Source organism: Zingiber officinale, chromosome 1A (assembly GCF_018446385.1).
Source record: "Zingiber officinale cultivar Zhangliang chromosome 1A, Zo_v1.1, whole genome shotgun sequence".
In the NCBI taxonomy this organism is placed as follows: domain Eukaryota; kingdom Viridiplantae; phylum Streptophyta; class Magnoliopsida; order Zingiberales; family Zingiberaceae; genus Zingiber; species Zingiber officinale.
Window position 1 is genome coordinate 78319891 of NC_055987.1, and position 20026 is coordinate 78339916.

A 20026-nucleotide genomic window follows, 5' to 3' on the forward strand; every position below is an offset into this window, starting at 1 on the left:
TGACTCGCACGTCTCATAAGATTCAAAATCAAATGAGTCCAGCAAACCATCCTTATGGAGCTGGGATAAGCGCTTGTCTTTTATATGACCTAAGCGACAGTGCCAGAGATAGGTTTGGTTCAGGTCATTTGACTTGAACCTCTTGGTATTTATGTTATAGATAGGGCTTTCAAGATCTAGAATGTAGAGTCCGTTCATCAGAGGTGCACTACAATAGAACATATCTTTTAAATAAACAGAACAATATTTGTCCTTTATAAGAAAAGAGAAACCTTTTTTGTCCAAACAAGAAACTAAAATTATGTTCTTAGTTAATGTAGGCACATAACAACAATCATCCAACTCTAATACAAGCCCAAAGGGCAGAGATAGAAAATAATTCCCTACAGCAACAGCAGCAACCCGTGCTCCATTGCCTACGCGTAGGTCCACCTCGCCCTTCGCCAATGCCCTGCTATTTCTCAGCGCCTGCACATTAGTACAAATGTGAGATGCATATCCGGTATCTAATACCCATGATGAAGAAATAGATAGATTGACTTCTATAACATATACCTGAAGTGGAAGTCTCACTTCGCTTCTTCTTAAGATCTTCCAGGTACACCTTACAGTTCCTCTTCTAGTGCCCGGTCTGACCGCAGTGGAAGCAGGTAGCATCCTTGGCGACCCCTCCTTTAGGCTTAAGTGCCTTGCCTTTGCCCTTGGCTTGGGACTTTCCTTTGCCTTTGGGCTTGCCCTTGCCCTTGTGTTTCTGAACCATCAGAACAGAGTGGCGTTTTGCCTTCTTAAGGTTCAGCTCAGCAGTTCTTAACATGCTAAGCAACTCGGGTAGTAGCTTGTCAATTTCGTTCATATTGTAGTTTAGAATGAACTGACTATAGCTATCCGGCAAGGATTGCAAGATCAGGTCAGTGGCCAGCTCTTGGCCAAGCGGGAATCCCAACCTCTGTAGGTTTTCTATGTACCCAATCATTTTGAGTACATATGGGCCTACGGGAGCCCCATCTGACATCTTGCACTGAAAAAGTGCCCTTGAGATCTCAAATCTATCATGCCTCGCTTGTCCTTGATACAGTTGACGAAGATGATCAACCATATTGTAAGCGCCCATTAACTCGTGTTGCTTCTGAAGCTCAGAGTTCATGGTCGCGAGCATTAGACAGGACACATCTAATGTGTCATCATGATGCTTCTTGTAAGCATCTTTATCTGCTTGCGTGGCATTGGCAGGAGGAGCCTCCGAAATAGGCTGCTCCAGAACGTACAGTGTACGTTCCTGGGTGAGAACTATTCTCAAGTTCGTGTACCAGTCCAGGAAATTTGCTTCGTTGAGCTTGTCCTTCTCAAGGACAGAACACAGAGAGAAGGTGTTCATATTTGACGTCATGGTTTATCTACAACAGAAAAATACAGAAAATAAATATCATATTCTTTAAATCATTTAATTAGGTCCTTAACTAAATGGTGCTCCCATTGAATTCTATAATTCATGTGGGACAAGATCCACATCATACTAACCCTTGAGTTAGCTTTGGCAAATACGCCCAAGACTTAGTATGATCGGTAGGTAACGATTTACCAATTACATCTCTATGCAACTCTTGTTTATAGGATCATTATCCGCAGTTATATTAAAACTTGAGTTAGCTTTGGCTAATACGCCCAAGAATTAATATAAATGTGATTTATGTCCTATCTTTCCAACCATTGGAAGAATGCCTATAGTTGTACTCGATCCAACCGAGTCAACTAGGAATACTCAATCTAATTGAGTTTGTATTCGCCCATGCATTGATAAGCGGGACCAAGATTGTCCCTCCGTACCCTACCAAGATAATATGTGTTGCTCTGCTTTGGCAGATTCAACAACACATGTGATCGAGGTAGTGATAGGTATCACGACACGGTAGGCATTAGAGTTGACGTGATTTAGATCTAATCTAAACGATGATGCGTATCATATACTCGATAGATCTAATCTAATCGAAAGGGTGCATCATGTGCACGACTTAGATCTATTCTAATCGTTAGACACTAATTAATTACTTAATCATGCATCACATATACACAAGCAATTAATTAAATTAATTTATGATTAGTCATGGCCCTACTACGATCTTCTCAAGCCAATGAGAAGATTGGCTGGTCAACCTAGGGTCAACAGCTTCTCAAGCTCCTCCCTTTGACCACCTTGTGTTGCTCGCGCCTTCCTCGTAACTCCGTCTCGAGTGGACCTTCCACGGCTTCAATTTTGTACATTACAATTTTGAAACTTGAGTTTCATTCGAGTCTAAACTAATTTACAACAAGAATATAAAATAGAGAAAGGCACGACGCACAGGTCACGAATAAAAATACAACACGCACATCACATCACGGCACGCAGGCCGTATTATGAATTACAACACATTTATTCCAATCCAATTGGGTCTTTTGGGCCATGACTATCACAAATTATACATAATTCTAAATTATGTATTTTTTATAATTTTCTGTAATTTTAATACCAATTTTTACAATTTTTATGAGTAAAAATTCCCGGCGGTCCCGTTTAGCGATTTTCGGACGCAATCGCGGAATGAATCCCCTTGCGGGGCCAGGGGCAGCGCCCCTACCCGCGATCTAACCATCACGAGGGTTCCTTAGCGATCCTACAACACCTTAGCCCGCTGTCCCAAAAAGTTTTGGAACCAAGCCGTTTTGGAAAAATCTTCCCAGTAGCCGAAGCCTACAAGTGCCGAAACACTTGTGCTTCGCTTCTACGAGAAAATTACCCATAAAAACCATAAAAAAACCTAAATTTACAGAAAATCACAGAAGCTATATTTTTCATAAAAATCAAAAATAAACTCGTACAAGTCTTTGCACGTGGCTCTGATACCACTGTTGGGTTTTTCGGGCCGCGAAAACCGCGTTTTCACGTCGCAGAAACCCCGAAAGCCCCAGCCACCGGATCCGTGCAAAGAAAAATAAATAAAATACGAGTACGAGTTTCAAAAACTTCGATCTACAGTGGATCTACAAAGGGGAAACCTTTTATAACTTCGATGCGTGCCCTTTTCGTATCCTGCTCGTCCAAGGAGATGCCGGATCTCAAGTTGTCAAGGTAGACAACTCTCTATGCGTATCCACATGAACAACTCGATGGAAGGAGAACCTTTGAGTGTGCTAGCAATCCAAGAAGGTCTCGACAATGGAGAGGAGAGGGAGAGAAGAATGGAGCAAGGAAGAAGATGATGGAATGAATGAGAATAATTCACAAAATGAAACTCCCATTCATGTGGCCGGCCACATTAAGAGCATGTGTAACTCCCATGGAATGCCAAGAGTCACAACTCTTGGTAACTCCCATGAGGTGGCATCCCACTTAAGCAACCATGATGATGTGGAGCATCATCATTGGCCCACTCAATGCCAACTCACCAATGAGGTGGCATAAAGTCAAGTCAAACTTGACTCTTCATCTTCCTCTCAAGTCAAGTCAAACTTGACTTAATCTCTCTCATGGTTGATCTAATCCAACCATTTAATTCAAGCTAATTTAATATAATGAATCTAATTCATTTAATTAAATTGATTCAATGAGTCATAATCTAAATTAGACTCATTGAACACATGAATCAACTTGAGTCCAACTCAATTAGCCCAATTAGGATTACTCTTAATCCAATTTGATTCATCAAATAAATCTAATCCTCTTGGTTCATCATATGAACCTAATTTCCATCTAATTGTCCTTAGTGTGTGACCCTATAGGTTCTTGTAACATTGGCAATGCCCCTAAATCCATTTAGGAGCATAAGTAATGAGCGGTATCTAGCAATACATCATTACTACCCAAGTTACAAGAATGTTGAGATCCAACATCACCTTGTGACTACTAATTGTGACTCCTCACAATATATGACAAGTGTCCTTCTATTCTAGACATCTAGATTGATCAATGTGAGGCATAGACCGTGTCATCCTCTGATCAATCTAAAACTTGAACTCCAAGTAGACTCACTAAAACAAATGAGCTCAATATCTCATATTAACTCATTTGGGCATTGCCATGCACTTCGTGGTCTCACTCTATCAAGAATATCGATGTCGCTCCCGTCATATAGGCGGGATAGATCCCATCTACATCACTCACATCCCTCTGCATAATTTGTTACATACCCAGTAATCGCCTTTATAGTCCACCCAGTTACGGGTGACGTTTGACGAAACCAAAGTACATAACTCCTTATGTAGGGATCCATGGTGACTTCATGTCTAAGGACTAATAGTCATACTAATAGCCACATGAGAAAGTATATGACACTCATATTGTTGGGTTTTTCGGACCGTGAAAATCGCTTTTTCGCGTCGCAGAAACCCCGAAACTCCCTAGCCAATGGATCCGTGCAAAGAAATTTTTTTTCGAAAACCTACGAGTACGAGTTTACCTAGATCTACACTTAGATCCATAAGGGAAAAAAGTTATACCTTTGAAGCGAAGCCCTTCGCAATCCCGCAAGTCCAAGGTACGCCGGATCTCAAGATTGTCAACATAGACAATCCTCTAGAAGTATCAACACGAACAAGATGTATTCTCTAACACACAAGGATGGAGAAGAGAGCACCACAAATGTGCTAGCACTTTCTAGGGCTCTCGGATGGGAATGAAAAGAAAAAGGATAGAGAAGAGAAATAGAATGGATCTTATGAACACTCTTCTTCTTCTTCTATGTGACAATCACTCTACCTTTTTCTTCATGAAACTCAAACTCATTCACCTTCTTTCTTGCTTGAAAACTTTCGGCCAAGAGAAGAGGAGTGGGAGAGCTTGAGGAAAGCTTGAGGAAGAAGAAGATGCAATTAGCCTTGAATGAAAAATAATGAATCCCATTCATTTTGAGTGGCCGACCACATCAAGAATAACTCCTCTCATTAATGTAGCCGGCCACATTAAAGCAAAGGAGAAGATGTAACTTCCATTAGGTGGCACAATCATGTATTAACTATGATGATGTGGCACATCATCATTGGCCACTTAATGCCAAGTCACTCATATGATGTGTTATAAAGTTAAGTCAAACTTGACTCTTCCTCTTCCTCTCAAGTCAAGTCAAACTTGACTTAATCTCTCTCATGGTTGATCTAATCCAACCATTTAATTCAAGCCAATATAATATAATGAATCTAATTCATTTAATTAAATTGATTCAATGAGTCATAATCTAAATTAGACCCATTGAACACATGAATCAACTTGAGTCCAACTCAATTAGCCCAATTAGGATTACTCTTAATCAAATTTGATTCATCAAATGAATCTAATCCTCTTGGTTCATCATATGAACCTAATCTCCATCCACTTATTCTTTGTGTGACCCAATAGGTTCTTGTAACGTTGGCAATGCCCCTAAACTCATTTAGAAGCATAAGTAATGAGTGGTATCTAGCAATACATCATTACTACCCAAGTTACAAAAATGTTGAGATTCAACATCACTTTGTGACTATTAATTGTGACACCTCACAATATATGACAAGTGTCCTTCTATCCTAGACATCTAGATTGATCAATGTGAGGCATAGACCATGTCATCCTCTAATCAATCTAAATCTTGAACTCCAAGTAGACTCACTCAATCAAATGAGCTCAATATCTCATATTGACTCATTTGGGCATGACCATGCACTTCGTGGTCTCACTCTATCAAGAATATCGATGTCTCTCCCGTCATATAGGTGGGATAGATCCCATCTACATCACTCACATCCCTCTGCATAATTTGTTATATTCCCAGTAATCGCCTTTATAGTCCACCCAGTTACGGGTGACGTTTGACGAAACCAAAGTACATAACTCCTTATGTAGGGAACCATGATGACTTCAGGTCTAAGGACTAATAGTCATACTAATAGCCACATGAGAAAGTATATGACACTCATATAACGATCCATGATACTTTCTCATAGCGGGTCATTCAGTATACATTCTCCAATGCATACCCATGTGTCAACTTGATATCTCTATATCCATGACTTGTGAGATCAAGTCATCGAGTTGACCTACATGCTAGTCTTATTGTATTAACATTGTCCCTGAATGTTAATACTCGACTAGAAATGATTAAGAGTAGTGTTCCCTATATCATCTCACTATCGATTCAACCAATCGATTGATATAGGTAAGAACCTTCTACTCAAGGACGCTATTATACTTAGTTTATTTAGCACCAATACAAGTAAGTATAATAACCAAAATAAATGCCTTTATTTATATACAAGAATATGATACAAGAAGTCCATAATACAACCATCAAATGATTGGCTCTAGGGCTCTAACTAACAATCTCACACTAGCACTAGTGCCAATCAGTGTAGGCTCTAAGCCCCAATGACCTAGTGTGACCATCATGCTTTCTCTGTGCCAAAGCCTTGGTCAAGGTATCTGCGATGTTAGCCTCTGTAGGTACTCTGCAAATCTTCACATCTCCTCTATCGATAATCTCTCGAATGAGATGGAAGCGCCATAGTATGTGCTTGGTCTGCTAGTGTGAGCGAGGTTTCTTAGCTTGTGCTATATCTCCATTGTTGTCACAATAGAGCTCAATAGGGTCAGCTATACTAGGAATCACCCCAAGTTCAGTGATGAACTTGCGGATCCAAACTGCCTCCTTTACTTCCTCTGATGTAGCAATATACTCGGCCTCTGTCGTAGAATCAGCTACTGTGTCCTGCTTCAAACTCTTCCAGCTCACAGCACGACCATTTATACATAACACTAACCCTGACTGCGATCGATAATCCTCCTGGTCGGTCTGGAAGCTAGCATCACTATAACCCTTTACAGCTAGCTCGTCACCACCTCCATATATCAAGAAATATTCTTTAGTCCTTCTTAACTACTTAAGTATATTCTTGACCGCTATCCAGTGACTTTCACCTGGATCTGATTGGTATCTACTCACCATGCTCAAAGCATACGAGACATCAGGAAGAGTACATAGCATGGCATACATGATATATCCTATGGCTTAGGCATAAGAGATCTGATCCATGCGGTCTCTCTCCTCTCTAGAAGAGGGACCTTGAGTCTTCGAAAGACTTACGCCATGTGACATCGGCAGAAATCCCTTCTTGAGTTCTACATGGCAAACCGAAGGAGTACCTTGTCAATATATGTACTCTGACTTAGGCCGAGCAATCTCTTAGATCTATCTCTATAGATCTGTATACCGAGAATGCGAGATGCTTCACCTAAGTCCTTCATTGAGAAACAACTCCCTAGGCAAGTCTTGACAGACTGAAGCAAAGGGATGTCCTTCCCAATGAGTAGTATATCATCCACATACAATATGAGGAAGACAACAGTGTTCTCTACATCCTTCTTGTAGACACAAGGCTCATCTTCATTCTTGATGAAACCAAACTGTTTGATTGCATCATTGAATCGTAGATTCCAGCTCCGAGAAGCTTGCTATAGTCCATAAATGGACCTATGCAGCTTGCATACTCTGCTAGTATGCTGTGGATCTACAAAACCCTCAGGTTGTGTCATGTACAAATCCTCAAGCAGGTTTCCATTCAGAAACACGATTTTGACATCCATCTGCCATATCTCATAGTCATGGTAGGCTGCAATAGCAAGCATGATTCGAATGGACTTAAACATCGCTACTGGAGAAAATGTTTCATCATAGTCAATACCATGAATCTGCTTGAAACCTTTTGCTACCAAGCGACCCTTATAGATAAGTCCATCCATGTCAGTCTTTCTCTTAAAGACCCACTTACACCCAATGGGTTTTACCCCTTCAGGTGGATCAACCAAAGTCCATACTTAGTTGGTGTACATGGATTCCATCTCGGATCTCATGGCTTCTAGCCATTTCTCGGAATCTGGTCTCATCACAACTTCCTGATAGGTGGTAGGCTCATCCTCTATGAGCACAACGTCATCATGGTCAGACAAGAGAAATGAGTATCTCTAAGGCTGACGACGTACCCTATCAGACCTGCAAAGAGGCATGTCTACTTGAACTGGTTGTTGTTCCTCAACTCTTTGTGGAACAATCTCATCCACAACACTTTGTGGTTCCAGTTCAACTTCCATCGAGGCTTCAGTGCTATTGTTCGCATCTTGAACTTCTTTAAGATCGAACGTACTTCCACTAATCTTTCTAGAAACAAAATCACTTTCTAGAAAGGCCCTAGCCTTTGCCACAACTACCTTGTGCTGACCAGGAATGTAGAAGTAATATCCCTTAGTTTCCTTGGGATATCCAATGAAATAGCACTTGTCGGATTTGGGTCCTAATTTGTCTGAGACTTGACGTCATACGTAAGCCTCACAACCCCAAATCCTCATAAAAGACACTTAGGCATCTCTCCCAATCCATATCCTATATAGTGTCTTTATCACGGCCTTGGATGGAACTCGGTTGAGTATAAAAGCTGTCGTGTCTAGAGCATAGCCCCAAAGAAATGTAGGAAGATCAGTGTGACTCATCATAGATCACACCATATCTAATAGGGTACGATTCCTCCTTTCGGATACACCATTCCACTGTGGTGTTCCAGGAGGAGTGAGTTGGGATAGGATCCCACACTCTGCTAGATAGTCACGAAACTCATGGCTAAGGTATTCTCCACCTCGATCTGATCGAAGTATCTTAATACTCTTACCAAGATGGTTCTGTACTTCATTCTTGAATTCTTTGAACTTTTCAAAGGATTCAGACTTATGTGTCATTAAGTACACATAACCATATCTACTGAAGTCATCAGTAAAGGATGTGCTTCGCACATTTGTACTAATGTACAAGCGCTGAGAAATAGCAGGGCATTGACGAAGGGTGAGGTAGACCTACGAGTAGGTAATGGAGCACGGGTTGCTGCTATTGCTGTAGGAACTTACTATCTATCTCTACCCACTGGGCTTGTACTAGAATTAGATGATTGTTGTTATGTGCCTGCCTTGACTAAGAACATAATTTTAGTTTCTTGTTTGGACAAGAAAGGATTTTAATTTACAATAAAGAACAAATGTTGTTCTGTCTATTTAAACGATATGTTCTATTGTAGTGCACCTCTGATGAACGGACTCTATATTCTAGACCTTGAGAGCCCTATCTATAACATAAATACCAAGAGGTTCAAGTCAAATGACATGAACCAAACCTACCTCTGGCACTGTCGCTTAGGTCATATAAATGGCAAGCGCTTATCCCAGCTCCATAAGGATGGTTTGCTGGACTCATTTGATTTTGAATCATATGAGATATGCTAGTCATGCCTACGAGGCAAGATGACCAAGACTCCCTTTAGTGGGCACAGCGATAGAGCGACTAATTTGTTAGGACTTATATATAGTGATGTATGTGACCCTTTCAATGTCGTTGCTAGAGGAGGTTATACGTACTTCATCACATTTACTGATGACTTCAGTAGATATGGTTATGTGTATTTAATGACACATAAGTCTGAATCCTTTGAAAAGTTTAAAGAATTCAAGAATGAAGTACAGAACCAGCTTAGCAAGAGTATTAAGATACTTCGATCAGATCGAGGTGGAGAATACCTTAGCCATGAGTTTCGTGACTACCTAGCTGAGTGTGGGATTCTATCCCAACTCACTCCTCCTGGAACACTATAGTGGAATGGTGTATCCAAAAGGAGGAATCGTACCCTATTAGATATGGTACGATCTATGATGAGTCACACAGATCTTCCGACATACCTTTGGGGTTATGCTCTAGACACGACAGCTTTTATACTCAACCGAGTTCCATCCAAGGCCGTGATAAAGACACTATATAGGATATGGATTGGGAGAGATGCCCAAGTGTCTTTTATGAGGATTTGGGGTTGTGAGGCTTACGTACGACGTCAAGTCTCAGACAAATTAGGACCCAAATCTGACAAGTGCTATTTCATTGGATATCCCAAGGAAACTAAGGGATATTACTTCTACATTATCGGTCAGCACAAGGTAGTTGTGGCAAAGACTAGGGTCTTTCTAGAAAGTGATTTTGTTTCTAGAAAGATTAGTGGAAGTACGTTCGATCTTAAAGAAGTTCAAGATGCGAACAATAGCACTGAAGCCTCGATGGAAGTTGAACTGGAACCACAAAGTGTTGTGGATGAGATTGTTCCACAGAGTTGAGGAACAACAACCAGTTCAAGTAGACATGCCTCTTTGCAGGTCTGATAGGGTACGTCGTCAGCCTGAGAGATACTCATTTCTCTTGTCTGACCATGATGACGTTGTGCTCATAGAGGATGAGCCTACCACCTATCAGGAAGCTGTGATGAGACCAGATTCCGAGAAATGGCTAGAAGCCATGAGATCCGAGATGGAATCCATGTACACCAACTAAGTATGGACTTTGGTTGATCCACCTGAAGGGGTAAAACCCATTGGGTGTAAGTGGGTCTTTAAGAGAAAGACTAACATGGATGGACTTATCTATAAGGGTCGCTTGGTAGCTAAAGGTTTCAAGTAGATTCATGGTATTGACTATGATGAAACCTTTTCTCCAGTGGCGATGTTTAAGTCCATTTGGATCATGCTTGCTATTGCAGCCCACCATGACTATGAGATATGGCAGATGGATGTCAAAACCTAGTTTCTGAATGGAAACCTACTCGAGGATGTGTACATGACACAACCTGAGGGTTTTGTAGATCCATAGTATACTAGCAGAGTATGCAAGCTGCATAGGTCCATTTATGGACTATAGCAAGCTTCTCGGAGCTGGAATCTACGATTCAATGATGCAATCAAATAGTTTAGTTTCATCAAGAACGAAGATGAGCCTTGTGTCTACAAGAAGGTTGTAGAGAACACTGTTGTCTTCCTCATATTGTATGTCGATGATATACTACTCATTGGGAAGGACATCCCTTTGCTTCGGTCTGTCAAGACTTGCCTAAGGAGTTGTTTCTCAATGAAGGACTTAGGTGAAGCATCTCGCATTCTCGGTATACAGATCTATAGAGATAGATCTAAGATATTGCTCGGCCTAAGACACCATATAGGATATGGACTGGGAGAGATGCCCAGGTATCTTTCATGAGGATTTAGGGTTGTGAGGCTTACGTTAGATGTCAAGTCTCAGAAAAATTAGGACCCAAATTCGACAAGTGCTATTTCATTGAATATCCCAAGGAAACTAAAGGATATTAATTCTACATTCACAGTCAGCACATGGTAGTTGTGGCAAAGACTGGGGTCTTTCTAGAAAGAGACTTTGTTTTAGAAAGACTAGTGGGAGCACGTTCGATCTTGAAGAAGTTCAAGATGCAAACAATAGCACTGAAGCCTCGATGGAAGTTGAACTGGAACCACAAAGTGTTGTGGATGATGTTGTTCCACAAGGAGTTGAGGAACAACAACCAGTTCAAGTAGACATACCTCTTGGTACGTCGTCAGCCTGAGAGATACTCATTTCTCTTGTCTGACCATGATGACATTGTGCTCATAGAGGATGAGCCTACCACCTATCAGGAAGCTGTGATGAGACCAGAGAAATGGCTAGAGGCCATGAGATCCGAGATGGAATCCATGTACACCAACCAAGTATGGACTTTGGTTGATCCACCTGAAGGGGTAAAACCCATTGGGTGTAAGTGGGTCTTTAAGAGAAAGATTGACATGGATGGACTTATCTATAAGGGTCGTTTGGTAGCTAAAGGTTTCAAGCAGATTCATGGTATTGACTATGATGAAACCTTTTCTCCAGTAGCGATGTTTAAGTCCATTCCGATCATGCTTGCTATTGCAGCTTACCACGATTACGAGATCTGGCAGATGGATGTCAAAACCACGTTTCTGATTGGAAACATACTCGAGGATGTGTACATGACACAACATGAGGGTTTTGTAGATACACAATATATTTATGGACTAAAGCAAGCTTCTCGGAGTTGGAATCTTCGATTTGATGATGCAATCAAATAGTTTGGTTTCATCAAGAACGAAGATGAACCTTGTGCCTACAAGAAGGTTGTAGGGGACATAGTTGTCTTCCTCATATTGTATGTGGATGACATACTATTCATTGGGAAAGACATCCTTTGCTACAATCTGTCAAGATTGGCTAGGAACTTGTTTCTCAATGAAGGACTTAGGTGAAGTATCCCGCATTCTAGGGATACAGATCTATAGAGAAAGATCTAAGAGATTGCTTGGCCTAAGTCAGAGTACATACATTGACAAGGTACTCCTTCGGTTTGCCATGCAGAACTCCAAGAAGGGATTTCTGCCGATGTCACATAGCGTGAGTCTTTCGAAGACTCAAGGTCCCACTTTTAGAGAGGAGAGAGACCGCATGGATCAAATCCCTTATGCCTCAGCCATAGGATCGATCATGTACGCCATGCTATGTACTCGACCTGATGTCTCGTATGCTTTGAGCATGACGAGCAGATACCAGTCAGATCCAGGTGAAAGTCACTAGATAGCGGTCAAGAATATTCTTAAGTACTTAAGAAGGACTAAAGAATATTTCTTGATATATGGAGGCAATGATGAGCTAGCTGTAAAGGTTTACAGAGATGCTAGATTCCAGACCGACCATGATGATTATAGATCGCAGTCGGGGTTCGTATTTTGCATTGATGGTGGTGCTGTGAGCTGGAAGAGTTCAGAACAGGACACAGTAACTGATTCTACAACAGAGGCCGAGTACATTGCTGCATCAGAGGCAGCAAAGGAGGCAGTTTGGATCCGCAAGTTCATCACTGAACTTGGGGTGGTTCCTATCATTGCTGAGCCCATTGAGCTCTATTGTGACAACAATGGAGCTATAGCACAGGCAAAGGAACCTCGCTCACACCAGCGGACCAAACACATACTACGACGCTTCCATCTCATTCGAGAGATTATCGAGAGAGGAGATGTGAAGATATACAGAGTACCTATAGAAGCTAACATTGTAGATCCCTTGACCAAGGCTTTGGCACAGAGGAAGCATGATGGTCACACTAGGTCATTGGGGCTTAGAGCCTACACTGATTGACACTAGTGCTAGTGGGAGATTGTTAGTTAGAGCTCTAGAGCCAATCATTTTATGATTGTATTATGGACTTGTTGTATCATATTCTATATAAATAAAGGCATTTGGTTTTTGGCTATTATACTTACTTGTATTGGTGTCAAATAAACTAAGTATAATAACGTCCTTGAGTAGAAGGTTCTTACCTATATCAATCGATTGGTTGAATCGATAGTGAGATGATATAGGGAACACTACTCTTAATCATTCCTAGTCGAGTATTAACATTCAGGGACAATGTTAATGCAATAAGACTAGCATGTAGGTCAACTCGATGACTTGATCTCACAAGTCATGGATATAGAGATATCAAGTTGACACATGGGTATGTATTAGAGAATGTATACTGAATGACCCGTCATGAGAAAGTATCATGGATTCTTATATGAGTGTCATATACTTTCTCATGTGGCTATTAATATGACTACTAGTCCTTAGACCTGAAGTCACCATGGATCCCTACATAAGGAGTTATGTACTTTAGTTTCGTCAAACGTCACTCGTAACTGGGTGGACTATAAAGGTGATTACTGGGTATGTAACAAATTATATGGAGGGATGTGAGTGATGTAGATGGGATCTATCCCTCCTATATGTCGGGAGTGACATCGATATTCTTGATAGAGTGAGACCACGAAGTACATGGCCATGCCCAAATAAGTCATTATGAGATATTGAGCTCATTTGATTGAGTGAGTCTACTTGGAGTTCAAGATTTAGATTGGTCAAAGGATGACACGGTCTATGCCTCACATTGATCAATCTAGATGTCTAGGATAGAAGGACACTTGTCATATATTGTGAGGAGTCACAATTAGTAGTCACAAGGTGATATTGGATCTCAACATTCTTGTAACTTGGGTAGTAATGATGTATTGCTAGATACCGCTCATTACTTATGCTTTTAAATGAGTTTAGGGGCATTGCCAACGTTACAAGAACCTATTGGGTCACACACAAAGAACAAGTGGATGGAGATTAGGTTCATATGATGAACCAAGAGGATTAGATTCATGTGATGAATCTAATTGGATTAAGAGTAATCCTAATTGGGCTAATTGAGTTGGACTCAAATTGATTCATGTGTTCAATGAGTCTAATTTAGATTATGACTCATTGAATCAATTTAATTAAATGAATTAGATTCATTATATTAAATTGGCTTGAATTAAATGGTTGGATTAGATCAACCATGAAAGAGATTAAGTCAAGTTTGACTTGACTTTATGCCACCATCATTTGTAACTTGGCATTAGGAAAACTAATGATGATGTGCCACATCATCACATGTGCCGCCTCATGGAGGTTACAACTATTCTCTTTAATGGCCTCCACATTAATTGTGATTAATGTGAAGGGGGTTACACCACTTGTAGTGGCCGGCCACTTGATGGAAAATGAGAAGTTTTCTTTTGGTGAGTAACTCTCATTCAAGTGATCTTCCTCCTCCTAAGCTCTCGTTTTGCTCCTTCTCTTCTCTTGTTCGTGGGTTTCAAGCAAGGGAGAAGAAAGGAGAGTGAGTCTAATCCAAGAAGAAAGGTTAGTGAAAGTCACATAGAGATTTTTTAGAGGAGTGTGTTCTCTTCTTTTCCTTTCTTCTTCTTCCAATCCCATCCGAGAGCATCAAGAAGTGCTAGCACACTTGTGGTGTTCTCTTCTCCATCCTTGTGTGTTAGAGAACACATCTTGTTCGTGTGGATACTTCTAGAGGATTGTCTACGTTGACAATCTTGAGATCCGACACTTCCTTGGACGAGCGGGATTAGAAAAGGGCACGCATCAAGGATAATTTTCTAAACATATAGATCTAAGAGTAGATCTAGTTAGTAAACTCGTACATGTAAAATTTTGTTCTATACTCTTCGCACGGATCCATTGGCTAGGGAGTTTCGGGGTTTCCGCGACGCGAAAAAGCGGTTTTCGCGGCCCGAAAAACCCAACAGCAGATTAGTGTTACTTCTGACTTTATACCACTATCTTAGGATATGGTATCAGGTATGATCATGTACTATGATTTTTACTATAGTATCTGTTATTTATCAATCCGAGACTGTATCCTTTTGTATCCTTGGTTCATTATGATACTCATGCACTATCTATCTATTATCTGCTGAGTCTTAGCACCCACCACCCGTAAACTGGTTTTTCTTTCGCCAGGTAGTCGTTAGTTGATACCAGTACACTTGGAGGAGGATCCTGACTGCCGGTCCCACACCACTTCCGAGGACTGATTTCTGGTTTTGGTTTCATTTTGATTGTGATTTGAACTTATGAACTTAGTATTGTAATAATCCGTCGTGGACTTGTTGTTATCTTGTATTTGGCTTTGTTTTGTCGAAGAGTCAAGCCGACCCGACCCGCGGTGAGTAGTTTTGCTATTTTGTACTTGTTATTTGGTTTTTCCGTTGTGTTTACTTCAACCGCGTGGGCTGCATATTATCTGCGTGGTTGTGCTTTGTTCCAGCCGTGTGGGCTGCATTATAAACTGCGTGGATGTGTAGATCCAGCCGTGTTGGCTGTGAATTGCATATGAGTAACTTTGGCTATATATACTGGTTTCATTTGTCTCTGCTACAGGAGAGGTGCTGTCCTATTTTTATTCGGACAACCTTACCTTCGGGGCATGACAAAAGAAGCTCTTACGATACTATAACGCTCCTCCGACAACCTACGATCAAGGAATTCTATTCATACTATCTTGTTGTCGGTAGTCATTCATTTTACCGTTCGAGTACTCAAATTTTATAACTTATTTTTGAACTTATAGTGATTGTCTAACAAAAGCACTCAACGAGTGAGAGTCTTGGAGTAAGAGTTGTCGAAGACTTTGAACTAAGTAAAAAATTATTTGTGTTAGCACTTGTTCTTTCTTTTTCTCACTTCATTTCCTTAGTTTTATTTCCGCTACAAGCTCAATATTCTTTAAAAGAAAAGAACATTTTCAAAATCAAGTGACTCACCCTCCCCTCTCACGTGTTCACGATCCAATAGAACGGGAGAATGTATTCGTATGAATACCATAGAGGCGTGAATATTTAATCGTGCTGAGATCATTCAAAGAAAAGTTGTTATTGAGAGATCATGTTTATGCAATAAAGTTAGATCTTTCAATTCAACTAATATCTAGTTTCCTGGGCTTGGATATATAATGTTAGCTAAAAAATAAATAAATAATTCCTTGGGCTTTAGTGCATTTGTCATGTACTCCAACGATTAAATACCAAACATTCGAATCTTAGCCGGATATATTGTAAGATATTTTTCTTCAATAGAATGACAAACAGGCAATCACGAGCTCTACAAATTATTTGATGGAGAAATATGAGATTGGACCGTCAACCATAGAGATAAGATTTAGATACCAGATATACATATACTCGGTCGGTTGACTTTGTTTTTTTAAATTGACCTATTTTTTCTTTCTCGATCTTTTTTATTCTCCTTCTTTAAATTTCACTTTATTTATATATTAATGTTTATCTTCTAGGTGAATATGAACTAAAACTGAGTTCGAAGGCACACAAATAAAGTAGATTATTCATACAGTGTCAGAGGTTGGCGGTTTCACTCGGACTGTATAATCTCTATCATGATGCAGCTACAGCCAGTTCGAAGATGGCAACCACTATAAATTTCCACAATTCAACTCGCATCGCCGTAAATTAAAAAAAAAATAAAATAAAAGTTATACCGAAGTTATAAAGGCCACCAAATTAGTTCGATCGTCTAGTTTAATTGTTTCTGCAGTGCTTGTTTTACCCAATTCGTAGTAGTGCTTCCTTATTAAATAATTTATGCAGCCGTATGACGGCCAATGAATTCTTTTGTTTTCACACGAGCTACTGCAATTTAATTATCATGAGAAAAAATATATTATATACAAATAGAGAATATATAGTTGTTTATATAAAATTCCGGGAACAGCAGCAGATACCTCACATCGTGGGGATAAACTAATTTGTTATCTTCTAGGTCGCAAAGAAAGTGAGCGAGCACAGTAGACAGTGGTGGGGGTGTAGAGTTAGAGTAATAATTAAAAAGTTGAATAATAAATTATGTATGTATACGTACGTATATAGTTATTCTAATGAAAAGGAAAACCAAAATAAGTACTTAGCTAGTCAGACTCCGTCCGCAGTCTCCGCGGCGTCGGTTTCTTCTGGGACAAAAAGGCAAAGGAAACCGAACCTTGGGCCAACCCTTTAATTTCCTCCCATCCACCAACAATTTTTTTATTTCCGCTCATTCTGTCTTCTTTCTTCACTGCTCTTTTATCTTTTGTTGCTCTCCACTTGAGTATTCTACGTCTCCATGCATCCTACGTCAGCCCTAATAAATTAGGATGGATTAACTTTGACCAATACGTTATGGTATATATATAATTTTTTCCTAATTCTTACCTGCTCTCTCCTCTTACAGTTTCACATCTATGCCCTGATCCCTAACCCTTCACATGAGAGATGACCAAGCTACAACAAAACCCTGGCCAAATCAGTCCCCACATATCCTCCTTCTGCCATTCCAGTCATGTTCTTGTCATCTTGCCTCGCGGCCACAGCTCATCTTAACTATCATAAAAAATCAAGTTTCACCACACTTCGACAGCCATAAAATTGTAAATTAAACAAGCAGCACTTAGCTTAATCAATATGTAGTATTGTACTTGAAGAAATCAAAACTATATATACATGTTACTTTTAATTTATTCATGAATTTTTTATAGCTAGCTAGCTGCCTTCTTTGATGAAAGGAGAATATTAAACAACTAAGTTCATTATTGTTTTGGCTTCACAAAATATATAATTAACCCCACCAGCATGGGGCATTCCATCACAAAGCGCCTATAAATTACCCTACAACACGTTTGTACTCCAAACAGCTTTGTTGATGTTATTTGTGCAATTCATCAATACCCCCTTACAAGATTAGTACTCCTTCTCTTCCCTTGCTTACCACACCCAACCCCAATTCATCTAACCATGGATGATCAAAACCGACCAAACATCACCACCACAAACTGCTCCACGCTTCCTCCTGCACCTCCTCTGGCAGCAGCAGTGGAGCAAGTTCGTACCCGATGGACGCCGAAGCCAGAACAAATCCTCATCCTTGAGTCCATCTTCAACAGTGGAATGGTGAATCCTCCCAAGGATGAAACAGTTCGGATCCGTAAGCTACTTGAGAAGTTCGGTGCCGTAGGGGATGCCAACGTCTTCTACTGGTTCCAGAACCGGCGGTCACGGTCCCGTCGTCACCAACGACGTCTACAAGCCAGCCTAGCGATGCAGCAGGCTGCAGCAGCACTCAGCGGCCATCTCAGCGAACCACCCTCATGGACTTATTCTTTAAGCACCTCATCTTCTGGTAGTTCTTGTGGAGGAGGAGGTGGGCCAGGAGGGTTAGGGTTCTTTCCTTTCTCCTACGCCTCTTCTTCTTCTTCGAGCTTCATGGTTAACCTAAGCCCCAATGATCTCTTCACGATCTCGCATCAGAGCGGTATTACTCCCTTCATGTGCTCATCTGATCATGTCTCAAAATTGCTATACCAAACTGGTTAGTATATTGTTTTGCATGGCTAAGTGATGTTTCTAAAGATGACACGACTCTTTTCTTTAATTTTTTCTCAAACATTCATGGTGGTTTCCACATCTGAAACATTGTTTCTCTTTCTTGCTTTAACTATATATATATATATATATATATATCTAACATTTTTTTTATTCTTGTAAAGATCTGAAAATTACAATTCAAAGATCTATATTAAAATCTAGTGAATGTAGTGACCCACTTTTGGATTCTTGCGACGGCAAAGTCTCTCAGAAATCCTTTGTGCTTCAAATTTTTCTTCAAAAGATTATGGTCTACCTAACCCTAGTTCTTCAAAAGATTATGATCTGAAAATATACTTTCTTCTTTTTGAAATTTCTCTAATCAGTTATAACAGATTATTTGTCTTGCCTTCTTTTAATTTGCACACTATCATCCATCAATCTGAGAATATAACAATTTAAAATAATTAAAAACTTGTGCGAAAATATATTTGTTTCCCATCCATCGCATGCTACTAATATCAAATAACTATCCACATTTTTCTCAAAGAAAATTATACAATTTGTTCAATCCTCAGAATTAAGGATAAATTTGATCATTTCATGTTTACTATTTGTTTGATACAAGGAAAGGATACTGTCATAAATAGTGTAATTATCTTTTCTTGATGGTTAATTACAAACTTTTTGATTTCTTTTTGTCTGATGATTATTATATATAATTCACTAGAAATGATATATGGTCGAATGCTGCAGGGACAATACCAGTGTTTATTGATGGAGTTCCTTCTGAGGTTCCAAGAGGACCAATAGATATGAAAGCATCCTTTGGGGACAATGTGATTATTGTCCATTCCTCTGGACAAATTCTACCTGTCGATGAGCAAGGCATTCTCATTCAGAGCTTGCAGATGGGTGAAAGTTATTTCCTGGTCAGTAATTTTAATTTCGCATCTATATCAGTTCGAGCAAATTTGATTAATTCTTGTTCGTCGACAGGTTACAAGATCTACTTAACAGGCAGCAGTTTGATGTCTTCAAGCAATTTGAATGGGGTTGGTCAGTATAATGCATGAAATGTCTTTCTAGGCATTTTATATATATAATGTCTAGAAAGAATTGAACAGTCTTGTGCACTGCCAATATTATTCTAGTTCAAGCAGGTGGATTATGTTAGCTCTTTAATTTCATTGCTTAGAGTTGTTTTAAGCTCATGGTTTTAAGAGACTTGGTTAGCAAAGTTATTGTTCAATTCCTACGGTTAAAATAATATGGATTGAAGTTTCTTGTTAATGTTCTAAATCTTCAATTATTTTGTGATGAAATGCACTATAAAAAATACAGTGTTCTGGGACGAAATCTGGGACGAATTTATAAAAATAAATTCGTTGCAAAATGTTGAGACGAAATCTGTGACGAAAAATTTTTCGTCCCAAACCT

General features: G+C 39.9%; 1 protein-coding gene across 1 annotated transcript; it reads left to right on the forward strand.

Moving 5' to 3' along the window:
- The first annotated feature begins 18016 nt into the window (after nucleotides 1–18016).
- Nucleotides 18017–19662, forward strand: LOC121999027 (WUSCHEL-related homeobox 11-like). Its single transcript, XM_042553884.1, has 3 exons — nucleotides 18017–18590; nucleotides 19343–19522; nucleotides 19586–19662. Exons 1-3 carry the CDS (start codon nucleotides 18017–18019, stop codon nucleotides 19660–19662), a joined length of 831 nt encoding a protein of 276 aa, XP_042409818.1.
- The last annotated feature ends 364 nt before the right edge of the window (nucleotides 19663–20026 follow it).

Coding starts and splice junctions, on each gene's coding strand:
- LOC121999027 (XM_042553884.1), top strand. CDS start 18,017: ATGGATGATCAAAACCGACCAAACATCACCACCACAAACTGCTCCACG. Junction 18,591..19,342: donor AAAATTGCTATACCAAACTG/GTTAGTATATTG, acceptor CGAATGCTGCAG/GGACAATACCAGTGTTTATT. Junction 19,523..19,585: donor TGAAAGTTATTTCCTGGTCA/GTAATTTTAATT, acceptor GTTCGTCGACAG/GTTACAAGATCTACTTAACA.